An 18,353-nucleotide genomic window follows, 5' to 3' on the forward strand; every position below is an offset into this window, starting at 1 on the left:
GGGAGATTTCTTCCGCGGGTGGCAGTGCTCAGGAAGAATGTGAGCAAGGACGCGTGAGGCTGACCCCCAGCCAGCTGCACCACAGCCTTACCGCCATTTGATGAGGGTCTGGATTAGGGTGGCATAGCCCTGGGCAGCGGCCAGGTGGAGGAGGGTCATTCCGCGGAACGTCTTGGAGTGGATCAAGTGCTTGGACTTCGCCCAGCAGGCTCGGCTCATCATCTTCTCGCATACCACGACCACACGGCTCTCAAAGCAGCTCCCCAAGGCCCCAGTCCCAGAAGCACACTGTCACGGAAGAGCGCACGTTACGACCTCAGGACTAAAGGCCTTCCACCCCATCAGCGCTTTGATGTAGGGCAAACAAATGCTTTACGATTAGAAACTCACAACGGAAAATGGAAAACACTGAAAATAAAGAAACATTGGCTGGGCATGCTGGCTCATGCCTGAAATCCCAGCACTTTGGGAGGCTGAGGTGGGCAGATCACTTGCAGTCAGGAGTTCAAGACCAGCCTGGCCAACCCTAACCCGAACCCCGTCTCTACTAAAAATACAAAAATTAGCCAGGTGTGGTGGTGGGCACCTGTAATCCCACATACTCAGAGGTTGAGGCATGAGAATCACTTAAACTGAGGAGGCGGAGGTTGCAGTGAGCCAAGATGACGCCACTGCACTCCAGCCTGGGCGGCAGAGCGAAACTGTGTCTCAAAGTAAAAAACAAAACAAACAAAAATTAGCTGGGTGTGGTGGTGTGCACCTGTAGTCCCAGCTACTCGGGAGGCTGAGGTGGGAAGATTGCCTGAGCCTGGGGAGTTCAAGGCTACAGTGAGCTGTGATCGCACCACTGCATTCCAGCCTGGGTGACAGAGCGAGACCTTGTCTCAAAAAATAACGACAACAACAAAAAACCCCAAACCCCAAGAACCGTCCATGAAATTGAGACTAGAATGTGCTTAGCTTCAGCTCAGTAGCACCTCTCTGAAGTTCACAACTCGAAAGACACAAGTCTATCTATTACAGCTGACACTCTGATTAGGAACTTGATGCCGATTCACCTTGGGGAAAGCGTACATGGCCTTAAAAAAAAAAAAGTCGCTCAGCTCTAGCCTTCCTGTAGGCCGTAAACTGTTATGAGACAGTGGAGCAGAACAGCGTTCCTAATGTTTGCACTGGCGGGTATAGTGGCTCTTTCACTCTCTTGCTTCTTCCTAATTTTTTTTTTTTTTTTTTTTTTTGAGACAGATTCTCGCTCTGTCACCCAGGCTGGAGTGCAGTGGCAAGATCTTGGCTCACTCCAACCTCTACCTCCTAGGTTCAAGCGATTGCTAACTAATTTTTGTATTTTTAGTGGAGACAGGTCTCACCATGTTGGCCAGGCTGGTCTCGAACTCCTGACCTCAAGTGATCTGCTCGCCTCAGCCTCCCAAAGTGCTAGGTTTACAGTCATGAGCCACCGCGCCCAGCCTCTTGCTTCTTCTGAAGGAGAATTAGGTCACTTAGATGTGGATTGTTTTTTCCTTAAAGAAATGACTAGAAGTATCTAATAATAATCCAGTCCTTTGTATAAAGTAAAAAGGATACTGAGGAGCGCATTTAGAGATCTTGAAATTTAAGCATTATTAATAACAATAAGGGCTATAGGAAAGAGAAATTTACTAATTTTAACCACATGGGTTACTTCCTATGACTCAGTTGTAACGGAAGAAAAATAAAATCAAAGTTAGTAAACTTCAACAGCTTATCTGAGTCTCTGTGATAGCAGTTTTATGTTTAACACTTCCCCAAATAAATGGCACTTCTAGGCTAATTTGTATCTCTGGTGTTATTTAAAAAGTACTTTTTTTTTTTCTGGCAATATACTCCATAAACTTTACTTACTACAGAAATCCTATGCCTCCTCGCGGATTTTTATTTTTAAATGTGGAAAAAATGCCTCCCAAAATAAAAAAGGCACATGATGGGATTGTTACGTCGGCCTCATCAGAGCTGTAAAAACACCTACAGGAGCAGAGTTAGGTGAACCCAACATGCCACAAACTGACCTTGACTCAAAAGGCCAAGGCATAGCCATTTCACACACACCAGACACGAACGAAAAGGGAATTTTTTTTTTTTTTTTGTATTAAACAAAAACAGCCATGTCTCTATCCTGCATGGCAAACACAGACATTTACTGAAGGCAACTGAAACTGATGAAAAGATATTCAATAGTGGTTAATACAGGATGAGATTCTAGGCCAGTTGCGTGGTGGCTGAGCTTTAAAATGACATTACATACCATTCCTTTTTTTTTTTTTTGAGACGGAGTCTCACTCTGTCCCCCAGGCTGGAGTGCAGTGGCCAGATCTCAGCTCACTGCAAGCTCCGCCTCCCGGGTTTACGCCATTCTTCTGCCTCAGTCTCCCAAGTAACTGGGACTACAGGCGCCTGCCACCTTGCCTGGCTAGTTTTTTGTATTTTTTAGTAGAGACGGGGTTTCACCGTGTTAGCCAGGATGGTCTCGATCTCCTGACCTTGTGATCTGCCCGTCTTGGCCTCCCAAAGTGCTGGGATTACAGGCTTGAGCCACCGTACCCGGCCACATACCCCATTCCTTTTATGCCACTTTTGTTGGTGAAAGAAAAAGCATTTTAAGGAGATCTCTTCTGTGAGCCATGAGATAAATTAATGATTACATTTTTTATAAAACTTAGTACTATCAGCCAGGCACAGCGGCTCATGCCTGTAATCCCAGCACTTTGGGAGGACAAGGTGGGCGGATCACCTGAGGTCAGCAGTTCAAGATCAGCCTGACCAACATGGAGAAACCCCGTCTCTACTAAAAATACAAAATTAGCTGGGCGTGGTGGCACACGCCTGTAATCCCAGCTACTAGGGAGGCTGAGGCAGGAGAATCACTTGAACCTGGGAGGCAGAGGTTATGGCGAGCTGAGATTGTGCCATTGCACTCCCGCCTGTGCAACAAGAGCGAAACTCTGTCTCAACAACAATAAACAACAACAACAACAAAACCTAGCACTATCAAGTGAAAAAGAAGCCTATCTTAGGCGGGTGTGGTGGCTCACACCTGCAATCCTAGCACTTTGGGAGGCCGAGGTGGGTGGATCACCTGAGGTCAGGAGTTTGAGACCAGCCTGGCCAACATGGTGAAACCCCATCTCTACTAAAAAGACAAAATTAGCTAGGCATAGTGGCACATGCCTGTAATCCCAGCTACTAGGGAGGCTGAGGCAGGAGAGTCACTTGAACCTGGGAGGTGGAGGTCATCGTGAGCCATGATTGTGTCACTGCACTGCAGCCTGGGCGACAGAGCAAGACTCCATGTCAAAAAGGAAAAAAAGAAGCCTATCTTAGCCTTAATAATATTTTACTGTGTGCCAAGTCATTTCTTTCCTGCTGATTTCTGAAGATGGGGGAGCAATATGAAAATGTGAGGAGGAAAGAGGCTAGCTTTTTGGGTGTGACATATGATGCTATTTTAACCTATTATTATTTGAAATATTACTAATACTTGATATTTATGAGGTTCATAAAACCAAAAATATTCACCTAAAAACTTAACTGTGTAAAGGAAATTATAATTTGTCTTGAAGAGAAAGAGGGGTCATTATTTGAGGTTTTTTTTGCAAAGACTGAGTAGTGGAAATAAAAAATACCATCAGCTCCTTTAAATTTATCTTAGGGTCCCCTGAGAAATAATTTCTCCCTGGGAGACTTCCCCAAAATGAACTTCCTAAATGAAATGTATATAAAACCTTCAAGACCAATGGGACTCTGAAACAATATTTGGTAATTGACCTGTATTTGGCAATATCATACATTCTTCATAGAACTTACAGAAAGTCTGTGAAAGACGCTGTAATGTATAATGTCATTCTACACTGAATCATTACATAAACACTTTCTTTGGGCTCTTTTCATATTGACCTTGAGTTTATAAAAGGCTTATATGAATTACTGAATTCAATTATGTTTTATGCCTATAGTTAAGATAGGGATAAAATACAGAATAGAAAGTAGGAAGATTCTAAGGTAATTCTGAACCCTAGCAGAATCTGAGTCACCATCTGGCCTTTTTTTTTTTTTTTTTTGAGATAGGGTGTTATTCTATTGACCAGGTTGGAGTGCAGTGGAGTGATCATGGCTCACTGCAGCCTCAACTCCCAGGCTCAAGTGATCCTCCCACTTCAGCCTCCTGAATAGCTGGGACCACAGGGATGTACCACCACGTCTAACTTTTAATTTTTTTTTTAGAGAGACAGGGTCTCAGTATGTTGCCCAGGCTGGTCTTGAACTCCTGGGCTCAAGCAATCCTCCCGTCTTGGCCTCCTAAAGTGCTAGGATTATAGGTGTGCGCCACCACGCCCAGCCGATATCTATTTTCCAATTGATTGTCCTTAACTCCCACTGCCCTGTAATTCAGTAGTGAATTCTGAGATGAACAGACATAACTTAAGGATTAGGTGGGTAAACAACTGAGAAGCTCCACATTCCAAGGCTTCTTCCATATTGCACAGATTGTAATGCTTAAAAGCACAGGTACCGTAAAGTACTCCCTCAGGCCTTCTGCCTGAATTCAGGGATAGCATCAGTAGCAGAGAAGGGGCCTGTGATCCATCCACTGCCTCGCCAATCCATAAACATGAAGCGAAATGGAAGCTGAGCATCAGCGCCGCCTCGTACCTGTGCCTGGCTCCCTCCATTCCCGCTCCCGCTGCCGCCTCCACTGCTGCTGCCTCCGCTCGCCTGTTTGTGCTGCTGGGACCCCGTCATCTCAGCCATCCTCCTCTCCATCTGCTCCAGTCGTTCCAGGATGGACATCCTGAACTGGTTATCTAGGGCAGAGCAGGAGGAAGAGTAAGGTTGTGTTCTGGAAGAAAAGCAGTCAACATGTGGCCTTGCCCGCCTTGCGAGACCAGCATCCAAATGCTGTCCGTAACTTCACCAAAACAGAGAGGTCTCTGCAGGCCTGAGTTCCCCAGCACGATCATGAGTCTGTCACCTCACACAGGATGGTGGCATCTTCAGCAGCCCAAAGTTCTCGGATAAAGGACCAGAAAACATCTTTTTGTCAGAGATTAAAAAGAGGTTCAGGTTCCTGCCCCCCCGTTTCTTTGTCAAATTCCCCAATGGAAACCCTGACATGAGATCTGGTAGAGAGCCCTCTAGAGCGAGCAAAATAAATAAACACAATTTAAATTAAACTAGTAGAAGAAAGCAATCACGGCAAGAAAGGAAGGTATGTTAGACCAAATTAAAAAAAAAAAGGTAGTATCTCTTTTACCAAAACACTGAGTTTTTACAAAAACAAAAAATTTTTAATTTTATTTCCTGACCCAGGCTCTAGCTTTTATAATTTACTTCAGGAATAGCATTATTCAGTGCCTGAGAATGTTACACCCTTTTTTGTTTTGAGCTAGTCTCACGTGGTTGCCCAGACTGGAGTGCAGTGGTGTGATCTAGGCTTACCCGCAACTTCCACTTCCCAGGCTCAAGCCATCCTCCCACCTCAGCCTCCCAAGTAGATGGAACCACAGGTGTGCACCACCATGCCCAGCTAATTTTTGTTTTAGCCCTTTTTTTTTTTTTTTTAGAGATGGAGTTTCACCATGTTGCCCAGGCGGTCTCAAACTCCTGGGCTCAAGGAATCAAAGTGCCGGGAGTACAGGCATGAACCACCATACCCAGCCACATTTGATTTTTTTTTTTTTGAGACAGAGTCTCCTGGTGCCGCCCAGGCTGGAGTGCCAGTGGCGCAATCTCAGCTCACTGCAAGCCTCAGCCTCCCAAGTAGCTGGGATGACAGACGCCTGCCACCACACCTGGCTAATTTTAGTATTTTTAGTAGAGACGGGGTTTCACTATGTTGGCCAGACTGGTCTTGAACTCCTGACCTCGGGATCTGCCTGACTTGGCCTCCCAAACTGCTGGGATTACAGGCGTGAGCCACTTCGCCCAGCCCCACATTTCTTTTAACACGTGTCTCATCAGAGACAAACATAAATAGGTACTTCAACTTCTACATCAGAGAAACAACAGGAATTACTGTTGGAGCTAGGATTGAAACTCAAAGAGAAAACATGTTGTGATTCTGTACCACTTTACCAAGATTAGAACACATCTCTCCACATTCCTGCATTTACACACACGTGTGTGTGCACACACAAGCATACACGTTAGAGTTGGGTCACCTATCCGTGTACATAAGAGGAGTTAAATCGATGTGAAAATCGATCTGCCCATGCTCGCTTCATATATATATATATATATTATATATATTATATATGTCATAATATAACATATATATAAAATATATGATCTATAATAATATATATGTTAAAATATATATATAGAGAGAGAGAGACTTTTTTGAGATGGAAGCTCACTCTGTTGCCTAGGCTGGAGTGCAGTGGTATGATTTCGGCTCACTGCAACCTCCACCTTCTGGGTTCACGCAATTATCCTAGCTCAGCCACCCGAGTAGCTGGGACTACAGGCACATGCCACCATGCCCAGGTACATTTTTTTGTATTTTTAGTAGAGACGGGGTTTCACCATGTTGGCCAGGCTGGTCGTGAACTCCTGACCTCAAGTAATCTGCCCGCCTCAGCCCCCAAACTGCTGGGATTACAGGCGTGAGACCCGGCGCCTGGCCACATGTCACAAATTTTAAGGAACACTGTGCCAGCTATTCAATAGCAAACAGGGGAGGTCTCTCCCTGCTCGAGCACAGGCAGACCTTGGTAAGTGAAGAAGGCAGCATAATGTGATAAGGAGGAATGGGGTGGGGACAGAGTTTAGACAAGTCAGGAAAGGTGACACTTCGAGTTTGATCGGTATGATGAGAAGGAGCCAAACATGTCCAGAACTGGGGCCTGGTAATAGCACATGCAAAGGCCCTGAGGCAGGGCACTCAGGGAGCAGAAGACTGCGTGGCTGGAGCACAGAGGTAGGGAGAGCAGGAGACGATAGAGCTAGAGGTGTGCAGGAGCCCTCTGTGAACGGCTATGCAGAGCCCTGGCTCTGCCATATAATAGCTGTGTAGTTTTGAACTTAGGACAAAACCTTTGATGCCTCAGTTTCCTCACCCCTTAAATGGGGACAGTAGTTATATCTACCTCAAAGGACTGTTAAGCTATATAAGTGCTCAGAACACGATAAATCCTAGGTTAGCGTGCTTGCCATCACCATCATCTTTAGACAAATGAAGTCAATGTCTGTAGAAGCTGACTGAACAGCTGTGACCACATATTTCTCCTCCAACTGTTGAGAACATAACTATTTTCAAAATACAGTCATCTGAATTATGCAAAGGGATAATCTGGAAAAGAAATATTTTATCACCACTCCTTACCATCCTGACTATGAATTCCAAGACTAGTGAGCAAAGCATATGACGGTTCCATGTGAGAGAAAACAACAGGCACAGCTAGCACTCACAGAATGCTTCCTGCATGCCAGGCACCACTGTGTCACTGTGCAGATACTAACTCATTTACTCTTCACAACCATCACATGAGGTGAGTATTGTTATTATCCTCCTTTTCCAGATGAGAAAACTGAGGCACGTGGAGATAACCCATCTGTTTGGCCCCAGGGCTGGGAGTATAACCAGATATGCCAAGAAGAAGGAAGGGTGATGGGAAGAGAAGATGCACAGGCATGAGGCAGTCTTACCAGAAGAAGACAATATTCTCACTCTCCAGAAAGCTTAGCTCTACTCAAAAGACAGTCAATACCCAGTCAGCAGTTCAGTCCTCACTTCAGAACAAACTGATTTTACTTTACTAAAACCCAAAAGCAAGAGGAAGACTGCTTTTTAAGAATCTTGGTATTATTTTCTGGCTGGGCACGGTGGCTCACGCCTGTAATCCCAGCACTTTCAGAGGCTGAGACAGATTACCTGAGGTCAGGAGTTCAAGACCAGCCTGGCCAACATGGTGAAGCCCAGTCTCTACTAAAAATACAAAGAAGTTAACCAAGTGTGGTGGTACATGCCTGTAGTCCCAGCTACTCAGGAGGCTGATGCAGGAAAATCGCTTGAACTCAGGAGGTGGAGGTTACAGTGAGCAGAGATGGCACCACTACACTCTAGCCTGGATGATGAGAGAGACTCTGTCTCAATAAAAAAAAAAAAAAGATTTCTCATATTATTTTCTAATAAACTACTTCCAGGAACAACAGTGCAAGAAAGACACTTCCTCTTTTGAAGTGAAAAATAACGTCTTCCTTCCAATTGCACAACTATGGATGGACAGACACAGGCAAACTTGGAGGATCCCGCCGCTAAGCGTCTCACTCAGTGGCAACTCCTCGCAGGGAATTAACTGAATACACGCTGGGTGGGGTAACTTGCACACAGCCGTTCTCATCCTGCGACCACCAGCAGAAAACACAAGATGACTACTGAGGTGGCGCTGGTGTCCTTACTCCAGATGCCATGCCTCTCCGTTAGAAACCTGAAATCTTGCAGATCACAGGTTTCTTCCATCTGAAGCCTAAGAAGTTGACTCTTCAGTTAGAGTCTAGTTCCAAGCAGCATGGCAGCTGCCCTATGCGGAATATTATAAACTCCCCTGCTTATTCCTAATGCCGCTAAGCCAGATGACCATTTGTCTCAGAACCTACTCGGGGATCCTCATGCATCCCATCGAAATGGCTTGACTGAATTTTAAACCTCCACAGCCACAGAACTGTGATTTCTTCTGCGAGTCTACAAATCTTGCATCTGGTGAACGAGTTTTCAGTATCCATTTGACTTGTTCCGGAGCACTCTGGAACCACTCTGCAACTGAGTGGCCAAGATCAATATCCCATGGCAGACAAAGGGGCAGAAAAGCACCAAAAGCGCTCTCTGAGCTGTGGTCAGCCTGGAGTGAGCCTGCCTGCTGCCCGTGGAGGTGGCTTTGTGCTGCAGTGCGCTGCAGTGCGGTCCCCGCATCAGCTGTCCCCTGCCCATCCCCCTGTCAAGCACGGACACTGCAGAAACAGACCTTCCCTGACATCACTGAGTCAGGCCCTGCCACGGCATCTCCTTGTCAACCGCTCCAACAGTCACAATGACACCGTGTGTGCCACAGAGGTGACCAGCTTTTGTTCCCCAGCTGCATTCCCTGTTGCTATGCCGTGAGTGCATGATATTAAGCTGCTCTGAGAAGCACTTCATGAAAATACTCAGAAGCAATTATGTGCCTCTTAACAAAATCATATCATGCATAACGGCATCTCTGAGTCTCTCAATTCCAAAGGGGAAGGGAGTGATAATTAAAATAAAAAACCAATCTCAAATGCAAATGACTGAGCTGGCATCCCAGGGAGTGAGGTCTGCTGCACTCTGCTGCCCAAGTTCAGACAGACTTTCTCCTCACATGTCCTTTCCTCTGCACAGGGCCAGGGCCCAGCTCTTGGGGTTGTAAGGCTTAGATGGATAAAATGATGGTCTTTACATCTCCATACTAGCAAGCCAAAAGCAACACCTTTATGCTTGTTTTGGTTTTATAGCTTTATCAGGATAATTAAAACACTGTGAAATATTTGGCAAATTGAGAGCTGTGCATTGCTTTAACTGTATACTGTGTGTGATAACGGGATACAGGCAATACAATTACTTAGAAGCAAAGAAGAATTTCTGATCATTAGAGTAAAAAAGTACATTTGAAGGATTCACTTATTCATGCACAAATACTCACTGGAGCACCTACTATGTACCAGGCAGTAGGCAGGACCTAGAACAGCAGTGAAAATATCCTTGTCCTCTTTTGTTGACCAACAAATAATTTACGCAGCTCGAACAAACCTGGAGTTTTAAATTAATAAAAGGTGGAGAAGGGGGAGTAGGCATAATGCACAGATTTAGGGGGCTGATGAGTTTGGTCCTAGTTCTCACCCATGATGCTTCAAAGACAACAGGGTCAGCTTTGAGGGCTTCCAAGTGGATGTCCTTAGGACAGCCCGAGTGGAGCAGCTGAACCCCTCCATTGGGAGAAAATTCTGCACAGAAGGAAAGTTACAAGTGCAAGTTTCCATGGGCACATGAGGCTTAGAGGCGGCTCAAGGCCAGAGGAGGCTTCAGAGGTCCCAGCAAAGAAAGCCAGCTGCTCTAGCTCCACTTCCTGCCTGGTAGTTCCGAGATTTTTAGTTCTTATCCTGAAATATTAGGCTATATCCATGGCACTGGAAGAACAAGCTCCTGCTTCATCACAGAAGAGACACTCTATATAATTTGCTGCAGCAAGTGAACTCCGGGCAAGGGTACAGAAAACAGGTGCACAGAGATCTGTTTCTAGTAACACAGGTTGGCCTCCTGTTGAAGACATGAGGATGACAGACGCATAATCCAGAGACAGACATGACCATCCTAAGCATTTTACCCAAGAAAATAAACATTTACATAATATTTCTACACATGCATGCTTTGGTAAAAAACAGTACAAGGAGCCGCCTACTTAGACCCTTCTAGGTATCAATACAAACTTCACAGAAGTTAGTTGCAATGATGCCCTACCTTTAAGTGGGAAAAATGATAGAACTACTGCGGTCACACAGGAGGCCGCAAATAAATACATATAGTTTACATCCTGCGGGGTGCGTAAGTGAATGTTAGACCCAGAACCGCACTGAGCTGTCAGCCACGTCCTCCCCAGCGAAACGACAAACTTTCTGAGGGCATGGAAGAGCAGGGCAGAAGAGGAAAAGGCAAAAGCAAAAAAATCCTTGGACAGACAAGGAAGTATCAAATGACGCAAAATAAAGTGTCAACTGGGCTGAGGTTCCCCAGCTCTTAACCCCCCTGGGTAAGTCCCATAACTCCTGGATCTAAAGACTCAGGCAAAGTGAGGTCTGAATAATGTCTTACTTCTGGTGCAGAACCTCTGGGTGTGAGTCTCAGCTTCCCTTCCAGTGGCAGAGTCTCCATGCATGACCCACCTGCCTGTTCCTTGCTAGAGGCCATGTGCTGTGAGTGTGTGTGTGTGATCCACCCGCCTGTTCCTGGCTGGAGGCCGTGTGCTGCCCTAGATGGGGGTTTCGGCTCATCCCAGTGACCATTCCTCTAGACCAATGGTTCTCAAACTTTAGAAAGGCTTCTTAAGACAGACTGCTGAGCCCTATTCCCAGAGTTTTGGTCCAGTGGGTCTGAGTGAGACCCAGAAGTTGCATTGCTAACAAGGTCCCAGGCAGTGCTGATGCTTCTGGTCTAGGGCCACATTTCAAGAACCGCTGCCCTAAGACCCTGGACTGTTTCCACAGTGAAAGAATGACTCCTCTCTCCTCCACCCAAGTGCCTGTTAAACAATGACCCCAGAACCACCTGCTCAAACAGAAGCAGAGATTCCTACCCAGCATGGGTACGTGAGGCATCACCTCATCTGAACCATGCCAGAGCCGTCCAAAGTAGCTCTGTCGACAATTACTGGGTGCACATTTTCTTCTCAAGCACCCCACCAACTCAGATCAGGCAAAACTTGAAAACGATTTAAAACCCAGCCACCTGTGCTGCTGTCTGCAATGGATCAAGTACTCTTCCACCATTCCCATTGCATCTGACCTCTTTATTACTTTGTCCTTTACTCAGCTGACAACACGGGCGGTCTTTCCAGGTGTCTGTCTCTGCCTCTCGTGCTTCTCTAAAGCAGTCTATTTTCCTGAATGGTTCCAGGGAATGAGGAAGGATACATTCACCTTCATGCTGTAGTTTCTTCCCGCTACCTTCCAGACATGCACGCGCACGTAAATCCCCGGACAAAAAGTCAATCATTATGATGGCTTTTGTGGCAGTCGTCTGGCTCGTGATTCATTCAAAGCTTCTCTTCGTGAACCTCTTCTCCCTGCACTCCTTTTTTGTGGAAGCAGCAGTTTTAGCCTGGGCAGCTCTGAGACAGTACAAAGAACACTGGAGTAGAAAAAAGAGCCCCAGGTTTAATCCTGTCACTGTGTGACTTTAGAAAAATAATTCCCACTTCGCACCGCAATTTTCTCATCTGTAAAACGGGGATGTTTATATGTATCTTCTTGTTTGTGAGGATGAAATAAACTAATAAATGCAATCTTTTTAAGGGATATGGCTCTCTCACACCTGAGCTATTATTAGACTGGGCTTTCTGCCCAGCCCTATCTATGGGAACACTGTTAAAAAATTAAATTTTTTTGAGTAATTTTAGATTTACAGATAAGTTGCAAAGATCGTAGAGTTCCCATATGCCCCTCACTCAGTTTCCTCTAACATGGTATCTTATTGTAACCACGGGACATTTGTCAAAACTAAGAAACTAGTATTGGTATATTAGAGCTATTAACTAAATGAAAGACTTGAATCCGATTATAGCACTTTTTCCATGAACGTCTTTTTTCTGTTCTAGGATCTAACCCAGGATCCCACATTGTGTTTAGTTTTGAAGTCTCCTTAGTATCCTTGGATCTGTGACAATTTCTCCATATTCCTTTACTTTTCAAGATTTTAACAGTTTCAGGCCGGGCGTGGTGGCTCACACCTGCAATCCCAGCACTTTGGGAGGCCGAGGCGGGTGGATCACCTGAAGTCAGGAGTTTGAGACTAGCCTGCCCAACATGGTGAAACCTGCCTCTACTAAAAACACAAAAATTAGCTGGGTGTGGTGTTGGGCACCTGTAATCCCAGCTACTTGGGAGGTTGAGGCAGGAGAGTTGCTTGAACCCAGGAGGCAGAGGTTGCAGTGAGCCAAGATCACACCACTGAACTCCAGCCTGCCAGCCTGGGTGACAGAGTGAAACTCTGTCTCAAAAAAAAAAAAAAAAAAAAAAAAGGTTTGAACAGTTTTGAAGAATACTGGTCATGTATTTTGTAGACATCCCTCAACTTAAGTTTGCCTAGCGTTTTCTAATCCTTAGACTGGGTTCTGGGTTTTTAGGAAGAGCATCAGAGGTGAGGCGCCCTGCTCATCACATCCAATCAGAGGGTATAATGATGTCCTGGTGAGGTCAGCCTCCATCACTTGGTTAAGGCAATGTTTGCCACATTTCTCTACTGTGAAGTTACAATTTTTCTCTTTCCATTCTTTGGAACTAAGTCACTAAGTCCAGTCCCAACAACAAGCAGGTAACTAAGTTTCAGCTTGCAGATGGGGGAGTATCTACATGTATTATTTGGAGTTCTCTTGTAAGTAAGATTTGTCCTTATTTAATGTATTTAGTCAATCACTTATATATATCAGTATGGACTCCTGAATATTTATTCTAAACTTTGGGTCACAACCTGATACTGTTATTTATTTTCTTGCTCCGAGTGTTCCAGCTTTGTCCATCAGGAGCTCTTTCTGGCTGACCCTTGTGCCCCTCTGACGTGCCCTCATCCTTTTTTCTTCCTTTTAGCACTTCCTTCCTTTCTGGCATTACAAGATGCTCCAGATTCATCTTTCATTTCCCCTGTGCCAGCCCTAGAACTGTCCATTTCTCTAAGGAGTGGAGCTTTGGTTCTTTTTATTGGAGAACGGTATTTAGAAACCAAGATCTGAGTGCTGAGTGTTCACTGCTATTGAGGTATCACTGCTTCTAGGCCTTCTCGAGGAGCAGAGCTAAGAAATATATGTATGTATAGTAATCCATGTATGTACACTTATCTATAGTTATTTCTGCATCTGCCTGTGTACACAATAATGTAAACATGAGTTCCTACTGATGTCTCTGTGTCTAATACAGCGCTGCAGTGTTTATTAGAGCCTTCTGAGGGCATTTTTTTTTTTAGAGCTGGGGTTGCCCAGACTTGTCCTGAACTCCTGACCTCAAGCTATCCTCCTGCCTGCCTCAGCCTTCCAAAGTGCTGCAATTACAGGCATGAGCCACCATGCCCAGCTGGCATTTTAAAAATAGATTAAACGATGATGAAAGTAACTGTGTGTTATCTAGCTATAATAAACCGACAGATGAAATGCTGAAAAGAAACCTTACTGACATATTAAACTAAAAAAAAAGAGACCTTCAGGTTTAATTCCTGTATCCCAAAAGTATAAGCAGAGGGTATAGTATAATAGTATATTCGTTTACATTATACTTCAATTGTTAGTTTCCAACAATATTAGAAAGCATAAGTATAAATAGAAAGAGACTCATCATCCCAGAATAGCTTTGAGTATTACAACGATCGAGAAGAAGATGAAAAAACTCTTGCAACCAATAACTGGCCCAAGGGTCAAGGAATGGTTAGTTGGGGCTTCGGATTCCCTTTTGCTAGGTTGGCCCCATCCTAGCCTCTCCATCAGGGCTGTTCCACAAAGTGTCACACAGCACAGTCAGGGGACATCTTTTCCTCTTTCTCTGACAGGGATTCCCAGCCTTCAAAGGGACTCACTTTAAAATGTCCCAAATTAATATTCACTTAAATGTTTAAAATTCCTTTGCAATGTTTTAAAGACAGAGACAATTTCATGAAATCAGACACCCACAGTGTGTTCTAAGTTTAGAAGGGCTGGGATTTGCTGCTGTAAAAGTGGAGAATCCCGAGTGTCTGGGCGTCTGCTGTGAGTGAGAAAGTATCTACGCCAGGAAACCAGCTCCTGGCCAGATTTCCCAGGCCCTCAGGCCCCAGCAGCACCTGCTGCTTCCTCTAGATTTTACACAACTCACTTTCAATCTTCAAACCTAATTAATTTTCCTGGTTGTACTAAGCAATACACTGTGCGGTGGTTCCTGATATTTTATCAGATAATTTAGTTTAAAAAATTAAGTCCCTCCTCTGGCCAGGCGTGGTGGCTCACACTTGTAATCCCAACACTTTGGGAGGCTGAGGTGGGTGGATCACCTGAGGTTGGGAGTTTAAGACCAGCCTGGCCAACATAGTGAAATGCCATCTCCACTAAAAATGCAAAAAATTAGCTGGGTTGGGGTGTATGTCTGTAATCGCAGCTACTTGGGAGGCTGAGGCAGAAGAATCACTTGAACCTGGGAGGTGGAGGCTGCAGTGAGCTGAGTTCTCACCACTGCACTTCTGCCTGGGCAATGGAGCGAGACTCTGTCTCAAAAAAATAAATAAATAAAAATAAAATAAAGTAAAATCAATCCCTCCTCCTGAACATACAAAATAAAATGTAAACTCTTTGTTGTGATACGGAATGGATTGTTCTTTAACAACTGTCCCAGACTACGTTTTTAGAGTTCTCTCATAACTCAATGTTCTCCAAAATTCCTGGTTCACGACCAGGAATTTTACTTACCTCTGGGCCTCTGCCAAGGCCAACCTTTCCCCTCATCTACCTGGTGAACTTCTTAACTCTTCCGAATGTGGCTCAGACATCACTCCAGTATTATTAATAATAATAATAGCAGCTACTGGACATCTACAGTAAGCCAGACATTCTACATGGATTATGTCGAATCCTCAAAATGACTCTGAAAGAAAGATTTTCCCCTTCATTTTCAGATGAGGAAGCTGATGCTAAGAAAATCTGTTACTTACCCAAGAGCAACCACTTATAAGCATCAGGGCAGAGATTTGAACACAGACTGGACACCAGACCAATGTTCTTTCTGCTATGCCTGGTAAACCTTCCACATTTTGCCCTGGGTCCTAACAGTACTGAGCAAATGAAGGGATAGTTCTTTTCCTACCTGTCATTCCTGCTAGAGGCTAGGATGTGAGCTTTTTGAAAGCAGGGACCGTGTCTTGTATCCCTAGCACCATCCAGAGAGTGAGTGCGTGTGGAAAGGATTATTTTCTAATTTAAACTCCTGGAAGCCTATTTATTGATGAGGTCATCCAAACTCTGGGGCAAGAACCCTGAGCAGCCTCCGCTCCCCACAGTGCAGTCCAGGTGGCTCATACACCAATGAGCAGTTTTATCACCTGTCCAGGGGCAAGAGAGGATGGTCAAAATGATCCAAGCCCAGAAGAGCTGACCTGGAAAGCAAGTATGTCTGCCTGGCTGGCTGCGGTCTGCTTTCAACTCAGGGCAGGATACCAGGCAGTTACGGTGAAGACTCTGGAAGCAAGGCTGGGAATGAGCTGACTTCTTCACAGGCACACACTGGAACTTCCCAGCAGTGTCACTTTTCTATAGCCACAGAGTTTCGCATGAAAAATACCAATCCCTAACTTTGGCCTGGTGGCTCACGCCTGTAATCCCAGCACTTTGGGAGGCTGGGACGGGCGGATCACTTGAGGTCAGGAGTTCGAAACCAGCCTGGCCAATGCAGTGAACCCTGTCTCTACTAAAAATACAAAAATTAGCCGGGCATGTTGGTAGGTGCCTGTAGTCCCAGCCACTCAGGAGGCTGAGGCAGGAGGATTGCTTGAACCCGGGAGAGGGAGGTTGCAGTGAGCCGAGATTGCACCACTGCACTCCACTCTGGGCGACAGAGTGAGACTCTGCCTCAAAAACAAAACAAGCCGGGCGCGGTGGCTCAAGCCTGTAATCCCAGCACTTTGGGAGGCCAAGGCGGGTGGATCACGAGGTCAGGAGATCGAGACCATCCTGGCTAACACGGTGAAACCCCGTCTCTACTAAGAATGCAAAAAATTAGCCGGGCGTGGCGGCGGGCGCCTGTAGTCCCAGCTACTCGGGAGGCTGAGGCAGGAGAATGGCATGAACCCGGGAGGCAGAGCTTGCAGTGAGCCGAGATCCGGCCACTGCACTCCAGCCTGGGTGACAGAGCGAGACTCCGTCTCAAAAAAAAAAAAAAAAAAAAAAAAAAAAAAAAAAAAACCCAAACCCCTAACTTTGAGATGTTCCCCCTTTTCAAGAGAAAAATGGACTAATCGGAATACAAATGACTGGCAACCCCCCTCAATGAAAGGAGTGACTTTCGTTAGTTACCAAAATGTTTAACAAGTCAGCCAGGTTCAACTGTTGTATAACATGTGGTTTCAACTGGGTTAAACAAAAGAAACACTTTCTAGAACAGCCCCAGAAGGTGTCCATGAATATAAATGCCTGCACAGCAGCTAATGAATAATATCAGCAAACACGAGAACTCGTTATTACAACTGCTGAACTGAGCCACCTCGGGTCCTGTTGCCAGAGGAGAAGAAAAAGTTTTGCCTTGGCAGGTAAGTGAATGAAGAAGCAATCGTCAAATACCATCTGCTATTTTAAAACACGTTATTTGTAGCTCAAGTGCACATGTGCTCCCCCGCTGCCATCCATCTCTCATTCCACTTACAGCCTTTGGCTGCCCCGGCAGGGAGAGCTGAGGAGGCAAAGGAGGCATGCCTGCAACTATTTCGGTAGAGCGCTGTGAGCGCTGCTTAGGAAGTCTCCTAAATTTTTTAGGAAGCTCAGAAGGACAGGGAAAATGAAGTCACTTAATTCCCTCCCAGAATAAATGGGGCCACGAGAGTATATTAAGCTGCTCCTCCCTGGCAAGCCGTTTAAGATGTCCAAGTGCAGAGGGAAGGGTAAGGGCCGGGTGGAGATAAGGCACAAGCTGTACCACTCTGATTTTCCAAAGCAATGGCTAAATTTAGCCGTAGAAAAAACTGCCATACTCCCCTTTTTAAAAACTCTCTGACTCTGTATACTGAAACACTAGAAATGGCAATGAGCAATGCTGCTTAGGTCTTCTTCATGTGCGGTAATTCTGGATCCATATTTCTTCTTCCTGGTCTTTGTTTTACATTATCCCCATATTCAGTCTTGGACTCGTTAAGAAAAATCATTCAGGATGCTGCCAAAACCACGGACCAACAGCAGTTAGACAAAATGTTACAACGGCAGCAAAGCAAATTGACGATCATTTCTTATTTGAAATCTTTCAAGACTAGAGCTAAGGGTGTCTCAGGGTGAAAATCTCAAACCTATTCTCCAAGGAACATTCAGGCAGCTACATCACAACACAGCCTTGAGCACCGACCGCCACCGCCACACAGGAGCCAGCTCTGCCCTCAGTGAAGTAACAAATCCAACTAAGACAAAGGTAGGAAAACTGCAGCTAATTAGCATGAAGTACAAAAGAGCTTTGGAACTCCGATACAGATTCTGATCTGCACCTACCTTTAACGAGTCTACAACAGAGGAGAACATCTTAAAACCGGCTAACTTTGCAGAAAGCAACAAGTTTGGAGCACACTGCCTCAATAGTTTCAGTGCATAGTGAAAATCAGAAATATCATAAACAAGAATTGAGACATTCTAAAGTAAGACTAGTGAAAGGAATACAGAAGAATGGAGAAAGCATATTACTCCTAAGACTAATGAGGTCTTTAAAAAACAAAAAAAGTGCTGGCCAGGCTCACGCCTGTAATCCCCTCACTTTGGGAGGCCGAGGTAGGCGGATCACCTGAAGTCAGGAGTTCAAGATCGGCCTGAGAAACACGGGGAAATCCGTCTCTACTAAAAATACAAAAATTAGCCGGGCATGGTAGCATGTGCCTGTATTCTCAGCTA

At 45.3% G+C, this 18,353-nt stretch overlaps 1 protein-coding gene across 1 annotated transcript in view; it reads right to left on the bottom strand.

The window, feature by feature from the left end:
• CAMTA1 (calmodulin binding transcription activator 1) overlaps positions 1-18,353 on the bottom strand; it is a 938,433-nt gene that overhangs the window by 32,986 nt on the left and 887,094 nt on the right. The window contains exons 12-13 of the mRNA XM_011938305.1: positions 4,687-4,838; positions 92-288 (exon numbers count right to left, since the gene is read on the bottom strand). Of these exons, the coding sequence (XP_011793695.1) occupies positions 92-288; positions 4,687-4,838 (349 nt within the window). The remainder of the gene's footprint in view (positions 1-91; positions 289-4,686; positions 4,839-18,353) is intronic.

The sequence above is a fragment of the Colobus angolensis genome, unplaced genomic scaffold, assembly GCF_000951035.1.
Source record: "Colobus angolensis palliatus isolate OR3802 unplaced genomic scaffold, Cang.pa_1.0 Scaffold170, whole genome shotgun sequence".
In the NCBI taxonomy this organism is placed as follows: Eukaryota; Metazoa; Chordata; class Mammalia; order Primates; family Cercopithecidae; genus Colobus; species Colobus angolensis.